Source organism: Aspergillus melleus (assembly GCF_016097325.1).
Source record: "Aspergillus melleus strain CBS 546.65 chromosome Unknown contig6, whole genome shotgun sequence".
NCBI classification, from domain to species: Eukaryota; Fungi; Ascomycota; class Eurotiomycetes; order Eurotiales; family Aspergillaceae; genus Aspergillus; species Aspergillus melleus.
Genome location: NW_025763375.1, coordinates 520,438 through 543,236, shown reverse-complemented (window position 1 = coordinate 543,236; position 22,799 = coordinate 520,438). Strand labels below are relative to the sequence as shown.

The 22,799-nt window shown below is 55.2% G+C and overlaps 5 protein-coding genes across 5 annotated transcripts; 4 read left to right on the top strand and 1 right to left on the bottom strand.

Annotated features, from left to right (window-relative positions):
* Window positions 1-159: 159 nt before the first annotated feature.
* LDX57_009962 (uncharacterized protein) lies at window positions 160-5,818 on the top strand (the record flags this gene model as incomplete). Its single annotated transcript, XM_046091704.1, has 2 exons — window positions 160-234; window positions 665-5,818. 2 exons carry the CDS (start codon window positions 160-162, stop codon window positions 5,816-5,818), a joined length of 5,229 nt encoding a protein of 1,742 aa, XP_045947681.1.
* Window positions 5,819-6,945: 1,127 nt separating this feature from the next.
* LDX57_009961 (uncharacterized protein) lies at window positions 6,946-7,459 on the top strand (the record flags this gene model as incomplete). The annotated part of the gene is made up of 2 exons (XM_046091703.1): window positions 6,946-7,237; window positions 7,305-7,459. 2 exons carry the CDS (start codon window positions 6,946-6,948, stop codon window positions 7,457-7,459), a joined length of 447 nt encoding a protein of 148 aa, XP_045947680.1.
* Window positions 7,460-7,666: 207 nt separating this feature from the next.
* On the top strand, window positions 7,667-8,581 carry LDX57_009960 (uncharacterized protein; the record flags this gene model as incomplete). Its single annotated transcript, XM_046091702.1, has 2 exons — window positions 7,667-8,079; window positions 8,152-8,581. The coding sequence occupies 2 exons, from the start codon at window positions 7,667-7,669 to the stop codon at window positions 8,579-8,581; spliced, it is 843 nt and encodes a 280-aa protein (XP_045947679.1).
* Window positions 8,582-9,390: 809 nt separating this feature from the next.
* On the bottom strand, window positions 9,391-10,842 carry LDX57_009959 (cytochrome P450; the record flags this gene model as incomplete). Its single annotated transcript, XM_046091701.1, has 2 exons — window positions 9,391-9,548; window positions 9,606-10,842. The coding sequence occupies 2 exons, from the start codon at window positions 10,840-10,842 to the stop codon at window positions 9,391-9,393; spliced, it is 1,395 nt and encodes a 464-aa protein (XP_045947678.1).
* Window positions 10,843-11,402: 560 nt separating this feature from the next.
* On the top strand, window positions 11,403-22,765 carry LDX57_009958 (uncharacterized protein; the record flags this gene model as incomplete). Its single annotated transcript, XM_046091700.1, has 2 exons — window positions 11,403-17,929; window positions 18,000-22,765. 2 exons carry the CDS (start codon window positions 11,403-11,405, stop codon window positions 22,495-22,497), a joined length of 11,025 nt encoding a protein of 3,674 aa, XP_045947677.1. The 3' UTR covers window positions 22,498-22,765.
* Between the last annotated feature and the right edge of the window lie 34 nt (window positions 22,766-22,799).

Here is a 22,799-nt window from a genome sequence, read left to right as displayed (position 1 = left end):
TTTGGTTTCCCGGGCAGCGCCCAAGTGAGACTCCATCTGGACTAGACCGACCCAGTAAGTATAGCGGGCTGCTCCCTCGATCATGATCAATTATTCTTGTTATTCTCGTGCTTCGCTGCTGTTGTCAGAAGACTCCAAAGCGATTGTCTTTTGCTTTTTATGCTTTGGGAGCGTGTGATTGAGGATTATGACCTCGAGGGACAGCTTATCTGCCAGCTGACCCGACTCGATCCCGTCCGTCCGTCATTCTTTGATTCTTTTCTTGTCTTTCCTTCTCTTCTTCTTCTTTCCTTTGACCTGCAGCCCGCATTTGACCGCCTGTTCGGTCGCAGCGTTCAGGTTTTTTTTCTCCCTTGATTTCCGGGTTTCTGTGTCACTCTCTCCTCCAGAAGCGACCGGAATCACCCCTTCGAAGCCAGTGATTGTTGTCTGTGAGTGGTATACTTTCCTTCCGTTTGCCTCGCCATAAACAAACAAGGGTGACGTACTATGCGTGCATGGGAGCTCTGGGATTCGACCACAACAACAGCGATCGCACAACACTCTCGCTGCTTCCAAGACAATTTCTATTCCCTCCACCACCCACTGTTTCTGGCTCGAATTATATGATTCTTATTTTTCGCTCCGTTTCCCAAATCATGCTAACATTACTTGCCCGCCACAGACATCGATGCCGCCCCCCTCAACTCCGCATCGCCCCTCCAGTCGTGGGGGTACTCCCAAATCAACCCCGGCCAAGCAGAAACCGCTGGATATCGGACAGCCGTTGGGGATCTACGACACAAACTCCGTGCGGGCCAAGGTCCGGAAATGGCAGCAACAGGGAGGAGGCGTCATCACCGCTGAGGAGCTCTACTACGACGAGGATGATGAGAACTCGGCCGTGGAATCCAATTGCCCGACTGTCAAGGAGAAGTCTTCGGTTGCAGGATCGACCACCACTCGGATGAGAAGTCAAAGCACTCCACGCAAACGGGTTATAAGCGACGAGCACTGGAAGCTCAATCGCAGTTCCGCACAGACCCCTTCCCCCAAGTTGCCGCCGCCCCGGCGCATCGCTGAGTACACGACAAATGACCAGTCACAGCCATCCCCGAAAAGCAACGATAAAGGACGAGTGTCGCTTCCGTCCCGGGGCGTGGAGAAGGAGAAAACCGGGGCGTCGGACTTGACCAGCAGGGAACGGCGGAAATCGAGAGCTTCGCGGGACCATGATACTATCATAACAAGCAAGATCGAGGAGGAGGGTGGCTCGCACAATGGTTCCTCGAAGGGCCTTTCGCGACCGGGAAGTGCAGACAAAGGAAAACTGGCGTCCAAGTCAGATCTCTCCGAGTCCACGTCGAAAAAGGAGAGTGCCACCGGGGAGGACGCCGACTGGGCAGACAGCGATGCGGATTTCTCAGAGTTGTCCAGGCGAAGGGCGAGAGGTCCCGGTCCAAATCCAACCCCGAAGAACCGGGCACCTCTAAAACCCCCTAAGGGAGGCATTTTCGGGCACATGCTGGACGAGTCGAGAAAGATCTTCGCAAAACCAGAACCCCCCAAACCTGTGCCGAATAATGGTCGTGGCTCCAAGATTGAGGCATGGCTGTCGGGAACGTCAGACCCGTTCATGGACATGGATCCGGACGTGGAAGTGCCTGCGCCCCTTAACACCAAGACCAACAGGGCCAAGCAATCTCCGAAGAGGGAGCAGAGCCGGGACCGTGCAACTCATACCGATGCGGAGAGTGACACGCGCCGGAAAACCACGAGTAAACGACGAGTCAAGAGCAGGGATGATTCGACTACCGGCAGCGAGCGGGCCAAGCGAATGACCGACGAAATCACTGGTTCGAGAGATTCGAAAGAGTCGCAAAGAGATGCGTCTTCTTCAAGCAGGAGGAAGTCCAACGAACACAAGCATAACCGGTCATCATCTGACGCTAAGGACAAGACACCTCGCGACAAAGCTCCTGCCGAAAAGGAAGAACCGTCGGATGCGCAAACTCTGTTGTCAGACGGCTCTGAGGTTTCGGGGAATAACCCCCCAGTCCCGATTCATCGTAAAAGGCCAATACCAAGTACGGGTCTTCGTCGATTGTCAACCATCGAATCGCTTGATTCCTTGGATACCACCGCCGATAAGCGACCCCAGGCAGCCGATCCCGGGACCGCGTCCGAGGCGCAAACATCGACCCCGGCCGAGGAAGGAGATGCGGAGGAAAGGGATCAGTTTGACCCTAACTCTCTTCCTGTTGTATCGACCCAGCTGAAAAGGCGCTTAACGACTCATGACGATCTGATTTCTGTTCTTTCCGCGCCAAATGGTAGAAGTCGGAGCATTCGGTCCGCTCGAAGTATCCGATCTAACAAGAGTCGAATAATGAACGCAACTATTCCTGACCTCCTGAAGGAGATGTCGGCAGACGAGGCGAAATATATGCGCGAGCTCAAGACGCTGGTTGGGGGTGTGATACCAGTGCTCTTGACCTGTGTTCTTTCGAGGTCCGACTCAGCAATCGCCGCTGGCCTGTTCCATCCGTCGATGGATCCCAAAGACGAGGCCAATTTCACCAAGCCAATAGTGGACATGGGCGTTGCTGTTGAGCGGCTGAAAACGCTACACAAAAGAATTCCCGAAGATAACGCAGATTCCTTGCTCACTTGGGCGCACGGGGCTCAAAGAGTGTACCGCGAATATCTGAAGGCATGGAGGCTTGGCTTCAAGGATGTCATTGTCAATCTAGCTCCCCTGGAGGAAGGGGAAGCTGCAGAAAACGCGGATACGAAGAGCTTGGACGAAGGTATGGCTCGAGATGAAAACGGGGATGTGGTTGACAGTGACGGGGAGAAGGTCGATGTGGCATACCTGCTAAAACGGCCGCTCGTACGTCTCAAGTACCTCGCCAAGACCTTCAAGGGCATCAATATGCTGCAACCCTCAGAAAAGGCAGACGAAGTGGCAACGGCGTATCAAAGTCTAGTTACCGATGCGCGCCGCCGAGCCCGCGAGGAGCGAGCACGCCTGGAAGATGAATCTGCCGCCTGTATCGACGCATCCCGAGCTCGTGACCCGGCGACTCTGGGACCACTTGCCGACGTTCAAATAGAAAAGGGTCGACGAGTGCGGGCTCGTGACTTCTTCAACCTGTCTGTATACCACTCCAGTGGACAGGTCATCGATTGCCGTGCGGAGTTCTTACTGAGAGATTACGACTCCGATCGTGGAGCTGGAGGAGATCTACTCATCTGTGAGATCGACCACGCGGACCGATGGCTTCTTTTCCCGCCCATGGACCTTGCATTTGTTTCTGCCCGCAACGGCGACGCTAAGGGGGAGATTGTGGTCATGCTGCGCAGTGGCACGGAGAGTCCCAAGCCATGGCAAGAACTTCTATTACTTCGAATCGACGAGGAAGATATCGGTTTCGAATGGGTCCAAATGCTTGGCTTGAATCCTGTTCCACCTACCATTTCTCGAAGCCAGAGCTTCATTGAGCGAGCTAAACAACGGCACCGAGCACAAACAGTTTCAGCTAATGATGATGCATCAGTCCAGAAACCCCCCACGAGCCCTACTGGAATGGATGTTCCTATCGGCGAGAAGGCCCACAGTCGTTCATTGCGACGTTCCTCCCCCAGGGAGCAGTTGTCGGACCCCAGCACCGTCGGCTCTTCATTAGCTACCGAGTCTCGGATGTCTATCAATACCGCAGTCACCCGCGAATCGGACTACGCTTTGTCGGAAACATCTTCGGCGAAGCCATCTCAACCTTCGATTCTTCACGCAAGGGACCCCCGAAAGATTGGAACTGGCGATGACCGGTCACCCACAGGCCTCAAGCGGTCCAAGGCCAGAAGAATCGCGCACAAAGACGACGAAGCCCCACCAAGCCCAGGGTTGGCCAAGGTAACCATCCCAGAAAATGAGCGACTGGGGCCTTCAACTCCTCACCCGCATCCCGAAGCCACCAGTCAACAGGACAAGGTTCATAAAGAGCAATATGCGCTGCAGACCCCGACAAGAGAGGCCCCTGAAAGCTCTCCACGTGTGTCATCTGTACCTTCCATGGATTTGCCGTCGATTCCCAAATTGAGACAGGGTAGTAGCCAGTCTTATGTCTCAGGGTCTGTTGATGATTGGTCGGATGAGGAAGACTACGTCCCAGTCGAGAGTCCGACAAGAAGCAAGCGCAAAAGTCACTCCCGTTCAAACTCCGATTCTAGCGATCAGGGCTCTGGAGAAGCCCCTGCACCACCGCCACACTCTCGCTCCCCAAGCTCCACAGGATCGAGTCTTCCGAACACTCCTATTCTAAGTCCAGGTGGCGCGCGTCCTAGACGCCGTGGCTCTTCCCCACTGAAACATGAATACGAACCTTCCACGGCCTCGGACACTTATTCGGATTCCGACACTTCTACCGTTCGACGCTACGACCTCTACTCAGAGTCAGACTATTCCGCCTCCGATAGCTCCGATGATGAATCTGAGGACGAGCTCTCCTCGATGCCTCCGACGAAGGCACGTGATCTTGCCAGATCGGCCGTGCAGGAGTCGCTCATAACGTCTGCGACCAGCTCACTTTCTCCCTCTAACTCTGTATCCCAAGGGGGCTATCGAACTGTCCCATCGCAGCCCGAAAAGTCAACGTCTGCGGTGGCGTCTGTTTTTGCCTGGTCAGACAAAGGATCCTGGGACAATGTGCTGCCCGATGATTGTAGAATCATTGTCAGCCCCGGTCTGATCGAGGCCTACGAGGTGAAGGATGTACCCGAAGGGGAGAACCTGCCCTCTAAGAATGCACGGCCGGTGATTGCGCTTGAACTAACTCCTCTTGTGCCTATCCGACGTGGAACAGCCATCGACATCAGTATCCGCTCGCCCCCAACCGAGCGGTCAAAGGTGGCTTGGAGCAACAACATCATGTTCCGATCTAGGAATGCGGATGAGTGTGAAGCTCTTTACAGTCTCATCAACCATGCCCGTATTAACAACCCTACATATATCGCTCTGCAAAATGCCAGGGGTCCACTTGCGGACCAGCCCGCCGCCATGGAGCGCCCTAACAAATCCGGCGGCTTGTTCGGATGGCCGCGCCGCAGACGAAGCTACCGTGCCTCCGCCTCTCCTCGATCCCTCGCCGACAACTCCGAGAGTAGCGTCGGCACTATGAGTAGTGCTTTCTCAGCTCTCAAGCGGTTTGGAGCAGGAAGCAAGATGTTTAGCATTTCGCGATCCTCGGTCACCTCTCGCAGTCGCAAGAACGAAGACAGTCTGTATTCAAGCTCGGCGGCCTCGAATCATTCACCCAGCTCTGGTCTTGGGCGTATTGCAGCTGCGATTAAGGGCGTTGACGGCATCGGCCTCTCAAACGCCAAAATCCGCCTTTACGTACGCGAGACCCAGTCGAAGTGGCGAGACATGGGAGCTGCAAGACTCACGATTATGCCATCTACCCCCGAAGAATCTACGCGCCCAGAGACGCCCATCGGAGGGCAGAGCGATGCTGTCGATGCAACCGAGTCAGGAGAAGGCAGCCCGCCAGGCTCCGGATCCGCTACGCCTCGTCGCGGCGTGGAAATCGAAAAGCGCATTCTTGTCCGTGGAAAGACCCGAGATGAGGTCCTCCTTGATGTCTGTTTGCCAGAGAGCTCGTTCGAACGCGTGGCCCGAACTGGAATCGCTGTGTCCGTCTGGGAAGAGACCGAAGGCGGCGCTATGCCAAAGAAGGGCGGCGTCACTGGCGGTTTCTCTCGCATTTACATGATTCAAATGAAGAGCGAAGCCGAAGCGGCGTATACCTTTGGACTTGTCGGCAAGCTCCGATACTAGCCAGGCTATCATCTTTAACAAGTCTCAACACCTACCGAGCCTCACCCTTACCGAACTTTGAACCTCCTAAACTAATACTCTCTGCATTATCTTTTTGACTAGTACATCATTCTTTCTAAGTCTCTATTGCCACAGTCGTGCACATACACAAATCGTCTTCTATACTACCGTCTTACCAATTCCTTTCCGATATACCGATGGCCAACACCGACTGCCTGACCTACTTTCTTTTGTTCCTTTTTTCCATCTTATGTTTCAGATTTTCCTTCTTTCCTCCCTGATATACTTTTGCATACGCATACCCCATACCCCGCCTAGTTCTCTGCGTTCCATCATGAGTCCATTCCATTCCCTTCCTTTACGTCGTTACTATAACACCCATGTGAAAGACACGATTTGTATGTATGTTTATGCACGAAGCGAGCGATGCTGTTCAATGTTATGTTAGCTTTCCTGGGATTTCAATCCTGAATAATTATCTATCGAAGACATATTTGCGTAACTGTAGGCTCTTTGTGTAATTTCTAAGAAAGCCTGAGGTAGTGAGCAGAAATTTTTAGGAGGGAGAACTAATTAACATAGACGAGTTTTGGAATCGCTTTGATCTGAGTCTTCGATGAAGATGTATTTCCTTGTTCTATATATCAAGCCGGAACGAAGTAGTTTCGCGGCTATGGATTATATTTTCTCAACGCATACCTATCTACGTGATACGTGATGATAGCAATGAAACCTATACAAAAGACTCTCAAGCACCAAAAACCCCATACATAGAGTATTACGAGGACCAGTTGGAAATCTGATGCCGGTGCGACATGCCCTCGGTGGCCGACGTCATCGACCGGCCAAGCACTTCGGCCAAACCCGACCCGTAAGTAGGGCGTTGCCGAATGCAGATTCCTTGGCTCCAACGTTGCAGAAAAAAAGTACAAGGACAGGGAATTAATGATCGGTCATGGCTATGCAACAATGTGACGAGGACCCATATTCCCCAAATCTCGCTGATAAGCGATGGCCCCTGCTATCCTACTGTATCCGAGGCGGTCCAGTTTAGGGATGGGCTTGCTTGTGACACATCCCTATCTTTCAATCTACCTGCTGGGTTGGGTTCGACCGCTACTGCGGCCATGGAGAAGGATGGATTGAATGTGAACGCGCGTTCGTCTACAAAGGCAGATGAGATGTTAAATCCTGGCACTTCGACGGCGGTTTCGTCTGATGTTGAGACGACACCCGCGCCGTCGACTCCGGCTGAGCTCATCCCAGAGGGACCATTGCATCGTCTGAAGACGCCAGAAGAGGAGACAGCCATCGTGGAGGATGAAGTCGATGCGGAGTTCACAGAAGGGACGGTCGGGCATTACATGGTGGTGATTGGGGGATTCTGCGGCATGTTCGCGTCTTTTGGATGGCGAGCGGGTAGGTTTTCCTTGATTATATTTGTGCGCTGGTGCTTCTTCGAAGATCTGATGCGATTTTACGATAGGGTCGGGTTTCTTCCAGGGGTATTATCAGCAGGATCAACTGCGAGACTACAGCCCTTCCACCATTGCCTGGATCAATAGCGTGGGGTTCTTCCTCATGTATTTCGGTGTAGGTGTTATTGAATCACCTGAATGTGTCGCCGAGAGGGCCTACTGACGTTGATTTTACTTCTTTCAGGCCTGTATTGTCGGGCCAATAACTCAGCGTACTGGACCGCAGCCTCTTCTACTGATCGGGTCGGCGATGCACATCGCCGGCCTGCTGGGGGCCTCCTGGTGCACGAAGTTCTACCAATTCTTCCTGACGCAAGGCGTGATAAGCTCACTGGGCGCAAGCGCCGTGTTTTTCATCAGCGTACAAACCATGGGCCGGTGGTTCGAACGCCAGCAAGCTCTCGCAATTGGCATCGCTGCTAGCGGCGTCAGTGTCGGGGGTATCGTCTTCCCGCTAATGATCCAGCGCTTGATCCCGATCATTGGCTTTGGCTGGACCATGCGCTGCGCGGTCCTCGTCCTATTGGTTCTCACCACCATCAGCAACTTGACATTGCGATCGCCTCCTGAGGCCCTGAAGGCGCGCCGGCGCATGCGCATGGCCATGCATCAGGACGAGAGCCGCCAGGCCGGGCTCTGGGACCGGCGACTTTTGCTGACCATCGTCGGAACCACGCTCTTCGCCAATGGCTATTTCGTCGTGCTCACATTCCTAACCACCGTGGCGCGTCTACGCGGGTGGAAAAACGACGTCGACTCGCTAGTGGTGCTTAATGGAGCTAGGTAAGGCCACACCTAGTTATCGTCCCTCTCTCTCGCCTTGCCGAATAAACGCTGTATACTGATCGACGACAGTTTCTTCGGTCGCATCATCCCCGGAATGATAGCCGATCGCGTTGGCAGCTTCAATACCATGTGCGTGTTGGGTGTGCTATCCACGGTGCTTGTGCTCGGGCTCTGGCTACCCGACAGCGGGTTCGGCGGAGCGGTCGTCTTTTCCGTCACGTTCGGCTTCACCTCCGCGAGCACGGTGTCCCTGGGACCAGCCATGTTGTTCCAGATGTCGGATTTACAAACTATCACGCGCAACCTGGCGGTACTGTACCTGGTGCAGTCGTTCGCGGGACTCACGTCGAGTCCCATCGGCGGAGCGCTGCTCGACATCGGGCACAAGGGCGCGCTGTATCTTCAATTGTTCTGCGGGCTGATGACGGGAGTTGGGACCCTGATGACATTATTGGCTCGGCACTGGTTGACTAAGGGTGCGCTGTGGACGAGGATCTAGTTCGGTGGTAGCTCTAAACTCGACTAGATCGTGTATTGTGTATGAGTGGTGCAGTCAGTCCTAGGACAGTGGAGACAATTAGATGCAAATGTCACGATAGAAACAGGATTTGAGCAATCGAGACGGATGCGGAACTACTAGTATTCACCTGTAGCTGTAGCGTACCGAGCAATTTCATTATAATTTTATATCAGCCATAGGTATATGTCGGAAGGAAAAGATCTCCTAAATGGCCCTTTAAACCATGGATCGAGAAAGGGGTAGGTTGCACTCCATGGGTCCTGTTTTCTTGTTTCTGGCTCACTCGCCGATAAGTAACCAGTTCCACATCAGCAGGTACAGTAGGATACAAGTTGCAAACGACAGTATCTGATCACGATCCGCAGACGACAAGATCTGAGATGATGCGAGTACTCGGTGTATTGCATGGCTGCGCGATAGACTCATGGAGTAAGAAACAAGATTCGCTTCAGGCCATATGAGGCCGCCCTTGCCCTTTTAGGACTAGCCGGTCCAGTGACCCACCCATCGCGTCGATCGTTGCGACTTCCGTCTTCCTTTCTTCTTCCACATTCCTCGCGCTGCACGCTGCGTCCGCGCAATGATGATGCGACTGACGGCTATTTTGCTACAATTGAAGTCATGCTGTCGTTACAATCAGAGAAGAAATTGGATTTGCTAGCAACTTAGAAATCATTAGCAGGTAGGCCATTGGATAGGGAATCCGAATACCAGCCCCCCAGCATCACATTGACTTTTAGGACAAATTCCAATGAATTGATAAGAGTTATCTACGACTATGCTGACTGTTACGCTCTGCGGAATCTCACTTTGACCCCTTGGGTTGGTTGCACCGTGATGCCGAGTGTCTTCTGGATCGGCTGCGTCGGATCAGGACACTCGATTCTGTCAAAGGACTTGGCTAGACGCGCTAGGGTATATGCTGCTTCCGTGAGAGCAAATTGCTCTGCGAGGCTAGAGGTTAGCATGATACTGGGACAGGCTCATAGAACAGAAAACTCACGGCCAGGACAATGTCGTGGGCCTGCGTTGAAGGGCAGGTAGTGAAATCCGCCCTTCAGTCCCTGCCATCTGTCCGGGCACCACTCGGCTGCGTTCTCGCCCCAGATATCGGTGCGCCGATGCATCACGTAGACACTATACGTGAGTGTTGTGCCCTTGGGAACGGCCACGGGATGGTCGCCGTGCGGGCCACCACCGACGGGCAAAACGGTGTCGCGCAAGGCCTGGCGTGTGTTGATGGGGATGGGCGGATAGAGACGCAGCGTTTCCGAAAGAACTGCCTGCAGGTAAGAACAAGACTTCAGAGACTCAAATGATAGGGAGTTGGCGGAGTGGGCGAGGACTTCGGCGCGCAGCTTGGACCAGGCAGCGGGATCGCGAGCCAGAGATAGCAGAGCAAATGAAATTAGCGTGGCTGTGGTGTCGCGGCCAGCGAAAAGCAGTTGGAGTAGCTGGTCGCGAATGAGCACGCGGTCCTGCGTTAACTCGGATAGCTGACGCAGGAAGAGCCCGCGCTGAGACTTCTTCTCCTTCTCATAGGGCAGGCCAAGAGTACGGTCCACGAAGCCGGTCACATAGGTGCGGCAGAGTTGACAGGCACGACGGAATCCCGCGTGGTTTAGGATCCAGTAGAAGGAACCTAGACGCATGCGGTCACCGACGCCTAGAGACGAGGCCTCAAACGCCTGTTCAAAGGCATTGCGACGATCCGATGCGCTGCCGGGTCGAAGCTGGCTATCAACGCTCTCTCCAAAGAGGAACTCAGTAGCCGCGTCCATAGTGAACCGGTAGATCAGGGGCATCGCATCTACCCACTCCGTCCAAGCTTCAGCTGGCGTCGCGTCTTCGCTGCCGCCAAGGCAGTCCAGCAGCCGGTCGACATGGCGGCTGGTGAATTCGAGATCGGACACCTGGTGGCGCGAGAAGACAGGCCGTAGGATCCCGCGCGCAGACGACCATGAATGACCGTCGGCTGTGAAGATTCCCAGCCCCAGAAAGGGTCCAAATTGCTTCAGCCGGCGAGGTCCGACTCCCCAGTCGGCGAAGCTGGTTGAAAGCACTGCCTTGACATTCGCGGGCTCGGCCACCAGCATCAACGGCTGGAGTACTAGGGGGATCGTGGCCCGGATGGTCCATGCCCCGGTGCGGTAAAAGCTGGGCGAGACCAGACCGTCCAGGATATCTCCGCGAAATCGCAGTATCCGAACAATCCGTTCAGCTCCCCAAGGCCAGCGCATTGCTTGAGTGACGGGCGGGGCGCATCCATGCTTTTTTGACAGATGGGATAGACGCCGCTGTTGGAGCAAAGACAGAAAGCCATGATAGCCCAGAGAGACCACCAAAAGGATGCCAAGTACCTGTAGGATGGTCATTTGCGCAAGACAAGAAGCGAAAGCGTTGATTGTAGATCAGCTAGGGGCAACGGGCTCGTTATAGAACCGCAGACTTGGAAAGGGCACCAAAAACAAGCGAACCCGGAGTAAGTTGGTCGGCGACCGGTGGTGTCACACAGGCAATATTTACAATCGAGGAAAGTATGATCTCACAACGAAAAAGAAATCTGCTTTCAGACCTTGAGAAATGAACTATGGTGGCAGTGGGTCGGCAGGGGACGTTGCAGTCGCATCTAGGGTGGAGATGGCCATGCCGACATCTCGATGACGAAAAACTTGATAGTAGCTCGTATGCTACGCTTCGGCCCGGTAACTTAACTTTATAATGCACCGTGTTTAAGCTGATCTTCAAGGTCAGGAACATGCTCTTGTTAATCACCGACTAGGGAAGCTGTCTATCTATCATGTCGTCCGCAGAGCCGATTGCCCTCATCGGTATCGGATGTCGATTCCCTGGCAGCTCCTCGACGCCGGCCAAGTTCTGGAGTCTCCTCAGCAAGCCCAAGCATGTCGGCTCTCCGGTTCCAAAGGACCGATTTGACGGCGATGCCTTCTACAATACTCGGAGCGGGAACCACGGGACGACCAACGCCAGCGAATCTTACTTCCTCCGCGAAAATGTGGCTGCGTTCGACGCCTCCTTCTTCAATATCTCGGCGCGAGAAGCCGAGTCCATAGATCCCCAGCAACGTGTTCTGCTCGAGACAGTCTACGAAGCCGTTGAGGCCGCCGGTCTGCGGCTGGAAGACCTCAGAGGGTCGCCCACAGGTATCTTCTGTGGTGTGATGTGTGACGACTATCAGACGATCCAGCAGCGCGACGTCTCAGAGTTACCGCATTACACGGCTACAGGAACAGCGCGGTCGATCATATCAAACCGCGTCTCCTACTTTTTCGACTGGCACGGCCCCTCTATGACCATTGATACCGCCTGCTCATCTAGCCTGGTTGCTCTACATTTGGCGGCCAAAGCATTGCATGACGGTGACTGCCGCGTCGCAGTCGCCTCCGGGACAAACTTGATCTTGGCCCCAAACATGTACATTTCCGAATCCAAATTGAGTATGCTGTCGCCACACGGCCGCAGTCGTATGTGGGATGCCGGCGCAGATGGCTACGCGCGTGGCGAGGGTGTCGCAGCCGTAGCCCTCAAGCGACTCAGCGACGCTATCGCCGACGGCGACGCTATCGAGTGCATTATTCCTGCTACGCATATCAACCAGGATGGTCGCAGCATGGGTATCACGATGCCCTCTTCCACTGCCCAAACCGACCTGATCCGGTCGACCTACCGGAAGGCCGGTCTAGACCCAGCCAATCCGCGTGATCGATGCCAGTATTTTGAAGCCCACGGGACAGGGACTCCAGCTGGCGATCCCCAAGAAGCGTCTGCGATACACGCGGCTTTCTTTCCTAACCCAGTTGACGACAAGAGCGACCCGGATAATCGGTTGTTTGTCGGCTCGGCCAAGACCGTCGTGGGCCATACCGAAGGCACGGCCGGCCTTGCAGCCTTAATTAAAGGTGTAATGAGCCTGCAGCACGGGGTTGTGGCGCCGAATTTGCACTTCGAGCGACTGAACCCGGCTATTGAACCCTATGGCAGCCAGCTGCGTGTCCCGACAGACTGTCAGCCCTGGCCACAGCTGCCCGAGGGCACGCCGCGACGAGTCTCGGTCAATTCATTCGGGTTCGGCGGTACCAACGCCCACGCGATTCTGGAGGCGTATAGCCCTACCTTGTCAGACAACAATTCGGCCGAATGGGACGGCATTATCCCGTTCGTCTTTACTGCCCCGTCGGATAAGGCGCTCGGAAACGTCTTGGGCGCATACGTGGATTATTTGGCCGGCCAGCAACCAACGGCTGACCTGACCGATTTGGCATGGACGTTGTTCCGCCGACGGACCACCTTTTCTCACCGAGTTGCCTTATGGGCGGCATCCGCGCAGGATCTGCAAAACCGGCTGCGCGAGGAAGTCGCGAGGCGTGGGTCGAACCAGGCCTCCACAGTGATTTCCAAGCCTCGAAACGATCGACCCAAGGTACTAGGAGTGTTTACCGGGCAGGGCGCTCAGTGGGCACAGATGGGCCTAGATTTGATGCAACGGAGCCCTGACGCGGAGACATGGCTGACAACCTTGCAAATGGCTTTGGACGATCTCCCCGACGAGTACCGGCCCGCGTACTCGATACTAGACGAGCTATGCGCCGAGTCAGAGAACTCACGGCTACACCTGGCAGAGATCTCGCAGCCACTGTGCACAGCAGTGCAGATTGTTCTGGTTAAGTTCCTCCGCTCACTTGGCATACACCTGAATGCTGTTGTCGGCCACTCCTCGGGCGAAATCGCGGCTGCCTACGCTGCAGGCATGATTTCAGAAATAGAGGCAATTCGCATTGCCCACCTCCGCGGGCACGTCACCTCATTGGCAGGATGCAACGGGCAGCCTGGTAGCATGCTGGCCGTTGGCATGTCCCCGGACGAGGCCGACCAGGTCTGCCAGAGCGCGGTGTACACGGGCCGCATCAAGCCTGCGGCGGTGAACTCGTCGTCTAGCATTACGTTGTCGGGAGATGCGGACGCTATCGTGGCCCTTGAGGCGCAGTTGAAGGACGAAGGTATCTTCGCGCGCCGCCTGAAGGTCAACATGGCGTACCACTCGCACCACATGATCCCTTGCTCCGCACCTTATCTGCGCGCCCTCGAGGCTTGCCAGATTCAGCCAAGGGAAACCAAGGACACGAAATGGTTCTCAAGTGTGAATGACGGGCGAATTGTAGACACTAAACATTTAAAAGCACTATGTGGGAGCTATTGGTGCGACAACATGGTCCAGACCGTCCGATTTGCTGATGCCGTGACGCAAGCCTTGCAGGATGATTCGTACGATATGATCGTCGAGGTTGGGCCGCATCCTGCACTCAAAAGTCCAGTGCAAGGCACGCTTTCTGAGACCTCATCACAGGGTACTGCGCCGGTACCGCCTGTATACACAAGTCTGTTAAATAGATCGACTTCCGGGACCGAGTGTGTGGCGCGTGCCATCGGAGACATATATACCCACCTTGGTCCGGATGCTGTGGATGTCGAGTCCTATATGCGACATTTCCGTGACCAACCAACTTTCCACCTCGCCAAAGGCTTGCCGTGCTACCCCTTTGATCGCTCTAACTCCTACTGGGCAGAGTCACGCTTTTCTAGAGCCACCTTCCGACAGCCAGGCCGTCCCAACCAACTGCTAGGATCCTCCTGTGCGGATACTACCGACAACGCATACCGCTGGCGCAATTTTTTACATACCTCGGAGATTGATTGGTTGAGTGGACATCGCATCCAGTCTCAGACCGTCTTCCCTGCCACTGGGTATGTGGCTATGGCACTCGAGGCAGCCTACGCGATCGCAGGGTCACGGCGTTTGCAGCTGTTTGACGTACGCGACTTCGTCATCAAGAGTGCCATCTCCCTGAGCGAGGATGACGTCGGTGTTGAGACTCTTTTCGAGGTCAACCAACTAAACGAAGAACAAAGCGACCAGCTATCGGCAGCATTTTCCTGCTACAGCCCCGTGGCAGGCAAATTACAGCTATGCGCATCGGCGAATATGATTTTGTCATTTGGTGGCGAAGATGACGCTCGCTTGCTACCTACGCGTCAACCGGAGACTCAAGAGCTTACGGTTGTTGACGTCGAAGCCTTCTACGATCATCTGAACAGCCTGGGATACGGCTACGACGGGCTCTTCCGCGGTATCTCCTCTCTCGCCTGGAAGCCGAATCTCAGCCACGGGCGCCTGTACAACACCTGCCAGTTGGATCGTGCTAGTCCACTGGCAATGCATCCGGCTTTGATGGATCTCCTGTTGCAAGGCATGCTGGCAGCCGTAGGAAAACCGGGAAATGAGAAGCTCTACACCTTGCATATTCCCGTCAGCATTGGCCGGATCCTTATCAATCCGACTTTCTGCGGGCCGGCCGCTGCGGAGCTGGACCATGAGTTGCCGTTCGAGGCTTCACTGACCAGTATTGGCCGTGAAGGTGCCGTGGGAGACGCGGCGCTATTCGACGCGGTAGGCCACGGCCTGATGCACATGGAAAATATCGTAGTGACGCCGCTAATGCGTGCCACCGCGGCCGATGACCAGCAGCGATTCTTCGGCGAGCACTGGTTCCCGCTTCTCCCGGATCTCTCTGAATTCTCACCGTACCTTACGGGCCACGAAAGCTACCGTTGTACCGTGGCAGAGCAGCTAGCCTTTGTCTACTTGCGCGAAGTACAAGCGCAGCTAACCCCTGCAGACCGTGCGCAGCTGGACTGGCATGGACATCGGGTGGTCGCCTGGATCGACAATGTTCTGGCGTTAACACGCCAGGGTAAGCACCCCGTCTGTCGACCAGAGTGGCTCGAACTGTCTCTCGACGAGACAACGGCGGAGATGGTCCGTCTCGCGAATCCTACGGAGGAAGGCCTCATGAAGGTGGTAGGCCAGAACCTGCTGCGCTTTCTGCGCCATGAAACAACAATTCTGCAGGAGCTGCGGGAAAGCGGGTTGCTATCAGCAATCTATAAGGAGACAGGGGAGCTGGCCCACTTCAACCAAGGTGTGGCTGATGTGGTGGAGCAGCTGGCGATGCGAATGCCTCATCTGAAGATTCTAGAGGTCGGCGGTGGCTCCGGCTCCGCGACGAAGGCCGTGCTCAGTCGCTTAAAAAACACTTTCTATTCATACACCTTCACAGACATCTCGGCCGGATTCTTCGAGCAGACACAAGCCAGCCTGCAGCACGTCTCTGATCGGATTACGTACCAAGTGCTCGATATTGAGCGGGACCCCCAGGGCCAGGGAGAAGAGTTTCAGCCTCAGTCGATGGACCTAGTCATCGCAGCCAACGTTCTCCATGCCACGCGCGACTTGCTACAGACACTGTCCCACGTGCGGTCTCTACTCAAGCCAGGCGGTTATCTAGTTCTCCTCGAGGGTGCCAATCCCGACATCTTGCGCTTGTCCTTCACGATGGCCGGCTTTGAGGGTTGGTGGTTGGGTGAAAAAGACGGCCGCCCCTTCGGCGCGATGACCACACCCACGCGGTGGGATCATCTACTGCAGGAAACAGGCTTCTCCGGAATTGACACCATCACCGGTGGCCACGATGACGGGATGACCGGGTTTTCTGTTTTCCTGTCACAAGCTGTCGACGATCAAATCCGGCTCCTGCGCGACCCGCTGGCAGCAGGTCCTCCGATGGTTTCTCCATCCCAAGACTTAGTCCTGGTTGGTGGAGCTACGCTCGCGACTTCGAGGCTGGTCAGCCGCTTACGCAGCCTCCTGCAGCCATTCTTCGGGGCAATAACGTGCGTTGAAACCCTGCAGACCCCAGTGGATGTTTCTCCGGAGCAGTCAGTGAACGTGGTCAACGTGTCGGACCTCGATTGCCCCTTTTTCCAGGACATCACAGCGCAGAGCATGCAGTCCATACAAGTTTTGACTACCGCTGCGCAGAACCTGCTCTGGGTAACAGCCGGTTCAGACGCCGATAAACCGCACCAGAGTATGAGCCAGGCGCTGCTACGGTGTCTGCTGTACGAGAACTCGCACGCCCGCTACCGCCACTTGAATATCGAGAACGAGCGTGCAGTTGATGCGCGCTCCGTCGCCGAATGTCTACTGGGCCTTGTCTTACCTGAATTCGAGAATGATTATCGCCTGCAGCGAGCCACGTGGACCATTGAGCCGGAGCTCCGCCTGCAAAAAGACGGCGTGATGATGTTCCCCCGAATCTTGGCGGACGATTCCATGAATCAGCGAATCATGTCCCAGAGACGCCGCGTTGACCGTGAAGCCGATTTGGCTCAGTCAAATGTTGTGGTGACGCGACGTGATGGGGCCTATGAGCCTATTGCGTCTGCTTTGCCTCCGGCAACACCGCGATCGGGTTACTGTCTCATCGCTGCCAAGGCGTCGACTTTGACGGCATGGCGTGTACCGGGATCAGGGTTCTTATACGTTGTCATCGGACAAGACCTACAGGCCCAGGAAACGGTGGTCGCTTTCACGAGAGACTTGGCTGCAGTGGTGTCAACCCCGTCGTCGTGGGTTGTCCCATGCGCAGAATCGTATGCCGATACCGACGCCGCATGCAGCTTCCTGGCGGCTTTGGCTGATTCACTCGTGGCGATCTATCTGGCAGAGAATACGCCCCCTTGGACCTCGCTGCTGGTGCACGAGGCGAACGAGCGCATGCGATCTGCGATTCAGACAGAGGTGACACAGCGACAAGCTGCTGCTTATTTCACGACGACGCGCGCGGCTATCGCACACAGCAACCCGGAAGTAAATCTGATCCATCCGCTCGCGCCGATGAAAACTCTCTCGAAATCTTTACCGCAGAATATGTCTCTGCTGGCGCGGTTTGATCAGGACAAGTCGGGCCAGCTCTTTGGTCGTCTTGCCACCGTGGCCGGGAGAAGGGGCTATGTTCGCCTGGAGAGCCTTGAGTCTATGCAGATGACCGAGGCAGTGATGCCGTCACCGTCGGAAATGGAATCGGTTGCGCTTCGACTTGAGCATGCCATGGGTCTCTGCGCTGGCGCAATTACTGGCAAGACCGACAATTCCGCAGATGTGGATGTCGTGCCAGTAAACTCGGTCTCAGCACATGCGGTGAATTTGTCACGCACACAAATTTTGGACTGGCAAGCTGCTGCCGGACTACATGTGAGTGTGCAGTCAGCGAGTAGTGAGGTCGTGTTGGCGGCTGAGAAGACGTATTTATTGGTCGGGATGACCGGAGACCTCGGCATTTCTATCTGCGAGTGGATGGTGTCTCGAGGTGCTCGCAACGTTGTCTTGACAAGCCGTCGACCACAGACTAAGCAATCCTGGATTGACTCCATGGCGAAGACTGGAGCGCGGATTGTGACCATGTCAATGTATGTGACTTCCACAGACTTCCCTCTGCTTTCCCGGTACAATGGGTGATTGCTAATATGTAAATTATAGGGACGTCACTGATCGTGATGCGGTCTCGGAGGTGGCTCAGCGCATACAAGACACGCTGCCCCCGATCGGAGGTATCGTGAATGGAGCAATGCTTCTGCAGGATCAGTTGTTCGCGAATATGCCGTTTGAGAGCATGGAGAGGGTCCTCGGACCCAAAGTTACGGGCACGATATTGCTCGACGAGGTCTTTTCGACCGCTGACCTGGATTTCTTCATCTGCTTTGGGTCGCTGACAGGTCCCGCCGGTAACAACGGGCAGTCGGCGTACGCAGCGGCAAACACTTTCATGACCAGCTTCATCCACGGTCGGCGCAAGCGTGGTCTTGTCGGCAGCACCATAAACCCTGGAGAGATTCGTGGCGTGGGGTACGTGGCCCGCACGTCTAATGAGCTGGTGCAGCTGTTGCGCAACGCTATCGGCGACACCTCCATTAGCGAAGGAGAGCTGAACGAGTTGTTCGCTGAAGCGATTCTGGCCAGCCCTCCGGAATCTGGACGCGAGGCTGCCCCTGTGGCCGGTTTTCCTTTTGTAAACCCGGAGGAGCAGCCAGGAATCATATGGCTGAAGACTCCCCGAGCCTGGCGGCAATTGCTGTATTCTGGAGCGACATCGGCGGAAGCCAAGGATGGCGACACAGTCTCGCTGAAACAACAACTCGCTTCTGCAAGCCCCGAGGAGAAGGCCCGTCATGTCATCGAGGACGCCCTTTTGACCAAGGTCCGCATCAAGTTGCAGCTGCCTGACGATGCGGAGGTTACCGTCGACCATTCGCTCATGGAGCTGGGCGTGGATTCGCTGGTTGCCGTGGACTTGCGCACCTGGTTCGTCAAGGAGCTTGGGGTCGATATTCCAGTCATCAAACTGCTCAACAGCGCATGTATTGGTGAGCTAATTGATTATGCATTGACGAAACTCCCCAAAGAGCTGCTTCAAGCAAGTAGCAAGCCGACGGACGAGCCTAAAGCCTCCCAATCAACCGACTCGGACCGCCAGCCGGTAGCCCCCACAAGGGTAGAGGGCCCGAAACATCCGCATGCTATTGAGCAACCGAATTTCGAGCGGAGAGACAGTGAAATCTCTATCGATACTCAACGAGAATCCTCTGCCTCGCCTGAGATTTTTACTCCCCTGAGAGAAGACGACTCCTCGGGCAGCGAGTCGTCGACACCCCCAACCGGAGGCCAGCAGTCGCCGGCACTGAAATTCTCACGCATCGAGAAACTGTCCTACGCGCAGTCCCGATTCTGGGTCCTGCAGCAGCTGCGGTCCGATAAGACGTACAGCAACATCACCTTCAAGTTGGGATTCAGCGGTTCGATCGATATAGCCCGGCTTCGCGCGGCTGTGGAGCGGATAGGAGAGAGGCATGAGATCCTCCGTACCTGCTATCATCTTGGTAGCGAGGGCCCCTATCAAGCCATTCTCGCTTCGTCGCCCCTGCGCCTGGATGTTTTCAACGTCGGCAGTGAGGCTGAGGTTCGCGACATGTATCTATGCCTGCGGCAGCATGTCTTCGATCTCGAGAACGGCGACAACATCCGGATGAGCTTGACCATCACGCCCAAGAACCAGCAATTCCTGTTGATCGCTTTCCACCACATATGCCTGGACGGTCTCAGTTTTCAGCTCCTTATCGGGGAGCTGGAACGTGCTTACATGCAACAGCCCCTGCCTCCCATGTCGCGGCAATATGCGGACTATGCGGCGGCGCAGCGAGCAAGTTACGAAGCCGGAAAATTGTCCAAGGATATAGAATACTGGCGCAAGGAATTTGCAACATTCCCCAGTCCCATCCCGCTGTTTCCCATGGCTCGCGTGCCCGCACGTACGGTGCTCACGGATCATCCGAGAGAACACGTACGAATCGAGCTACCAGCTTCGATTATGGAAACTGTTCAGAGCCTCGGAAAGCGCATGCGCATCACGCCATTTGGAATCTTCCTGGCTGTCCTTCGTATCTTCTTGACCCGCCTGACACAGTCCACCGATTTTTGTATAGGCATCTCCGACGTGCACCGAATCGAGGAGGCGGATGAGCGGCTCATTGGTCTGGTCCAGAACCTGCTGCCTTTACGATTCGTTGGCAGCTTGAAGGGACACAGCTTCCGCGAGGTACTCTTAAATACACAAACAAAAGCGCGGGGTGCGCTGGCGCATTCGCGCGTGCAGTTCGACCGACTGCTGGATGAGCTGGCTGTGCCACGTTCAGGCTCCCACAGCCCTCTATTCCAGGTGATGCTGGACTGGCAGCCTTCCAGTGCTGAGAAGCGTCAGTTCGCAGGCTTGGAGATTGACGTGCAAGAATGGGCCATCAATAAGACGGCGTTTGATATGGTGCTCTCCGTCATGGATTCTGGTCAGGGAACATCCGTCCTCAACTTTCATCTGCAGCAGGCTCTCTTTACTCGCGATGCGGCTCACCTCGTTGCTCATAGCTTTATATCCCTGCTAGATGAGTTAGTATCCTCTGCTCCCGTCCAAGTTGTCACAGGGCCGTCGCTCTATCCGCGCACAAACATAGAGAGCGCGCTTGCCCTCGGACGAGGGCCCGAAATGCCGGCGAAGTGGCAGCCCACGCTCTCCCGGCACATTGAAGAGATCGCGCGTGTCAGCTCAAGTAAGATGGCCGTCATCGACCCAGTCAGTGGCCGCGGACTTACGTATTCTGCGCTGATGCAACACTCGAACGTTGTCGCAAATCATCTGGCTAAATGTGGCGTTGAACCGGCATCAACTGTGTGCGTATTCCAGCAGCCAACAGAGAGCTGGATTGTCTGCATGCTCGCAATATGGCGTCTAGGAGCTGTATATGTCCCACTAGATGTGAACAACCCGCGAGACCGTCTGGCCATTGTTATAGAAGACTGTCAGCCGCAAGTTATAGTTTGTGATGACGACACCGAGCCTGTTCTTCATAAAATGGCACTGACTACACACTCGTCTGTTCTTAATACCGCCGCACTAGATATGGGTGCGAAGCCTACCAGCAGAGAAATAGCAGATGTCTCATCTGCGCATGCCAGCGCGGTGATCCTCTACAGCAGTGGGACCACTGGTCGACCGAAAGGCTTCCAACTCAGTCACGCCAACCTGCAGAATCAGCTCGAGGGCTTCACGCGCCAATGCGGACTCCAGGCACCCGTGGTGCTGCAACAGGGCGCCACGACATTCGACATCTCCCTTGAACAGGCGCTTACTGGCCTCACAACCGGCGGCCGAGTTGTGGTCGCGCCCCGATCCGTCCGCGGCGATCCTGCCGCTCTTGCGCACATTATCGTCGACCAGCGCATCACCTGCACCATGGCCACCCCTTCGGAATACCTTTTGTGGATGCAGCACGCTTCAGAAACTCTGAAAACCGCCTCCGAGACCTGGACCATGGCTTTCAGCGGCGGCGAGGCCTTCCCGGGGAGTCTTCCGGCTGCGTTTGCGGACTTACAGCTAGACCACCTCCGTCTCATCAACTTCTACGGGCCAGGCGAGACGACAATCGCGTCTCATCAGATTGAAGTGGACTATCGACAACACGATCGCGGCTCCCTCGAAGGGACCGTCGTTCCGGTCGGTCACGCACTGCCAAACTACACAACATACATCGTGGATACGGAGGGAAACCCTGTCCCTACGGGAATATCAGGGGAGATTGTGATCGGTGGTGCTGGGCCCTGTCTCGGGTATTTGCACCTCGACACGCTCACTCAGACACAGTTTGTGCACGATCGATATGCCACCCCCGCGAACACTGCGCGGGGCTGGACGCGAGCGTATCGCACCTCCGAAAAGGGTCATATGCTGCAGAACGGCGCGTTGGTCCTCGAAGGCCGGCTTGATGGCGATTCACAGGTCAAGTTGCGCGGGATACGCATGGACCTTGGCGACATAGAGAACGCGATCCTCTGCACAGCGCGGGGGGCCCTAAATCGAGTGGTCGCGACTTTGCGCGACGCCGTCGACGCGTCTTCTTTCCTAGTGGCGCACGCTGAGTTCGCCCCGGAGTCCACGGTAAACGACAAGGAGGCCTTCCTTCGCCAAGTTCGGGCGACGTTGCCTCTTCCACAAAACATGCGGCCGTCATTGATTGTTCCAGTCGAGACTATGCCGACTACAGCACACGGTAAACTTGATCGCAGAGTAATCAAGGAACTCCCACTTCCGGAGCGCAAGCGGTCGAGCCTGATGGTCGATCCCTCAGCTCTGGCGACGACTAATGACTGGGTAGGAAGGGTTGGTGCGCTGTGGGGAGAGACGTTGGAAGGAACGTTGAGCGACTTGTCCAATCTGGATGAGGACACGGACTTCTTTCTAGCAGGAGGGAATTCCATTCTGCTGGTTCGACTTCAAGTGCTACTTGCGCGGAGATTCGATGCGGAGATTCCCTTGATCGACCTGGTTGAAGGAAGCACACTCGGCCAAATGGCCGAAGCAGCTCGTTCTGCTGCCGCCGGGGCTTCAAGTGCTGAAATTCCCACGGAAACCGAGGCACTGGAGGTGTCTTGAACGGAAGTATTTTATTCGGATTACTATCAAAGGTTGTGCCGGAGTGTTAGGAGTACGTTTACTATGGCGTTTCGGTGTTGGTTTTCCTTTTTCCGATTGTAGTACTAGATATCAGATCACCAATACACCTCCCTAATGATAAGTCAAGTTCCCCAATTAACCGTTTTCAGTCTCAAATCACTTATTCCGATAGGTTATGAGGTCAGTAGTTCAGTTCGAGGTGGATCAATGCAACCTGAATTATCTCACTGGCTGGACAAAATGTAACGCGCTTCAACTATGTAAGGACAACGGACACCCGT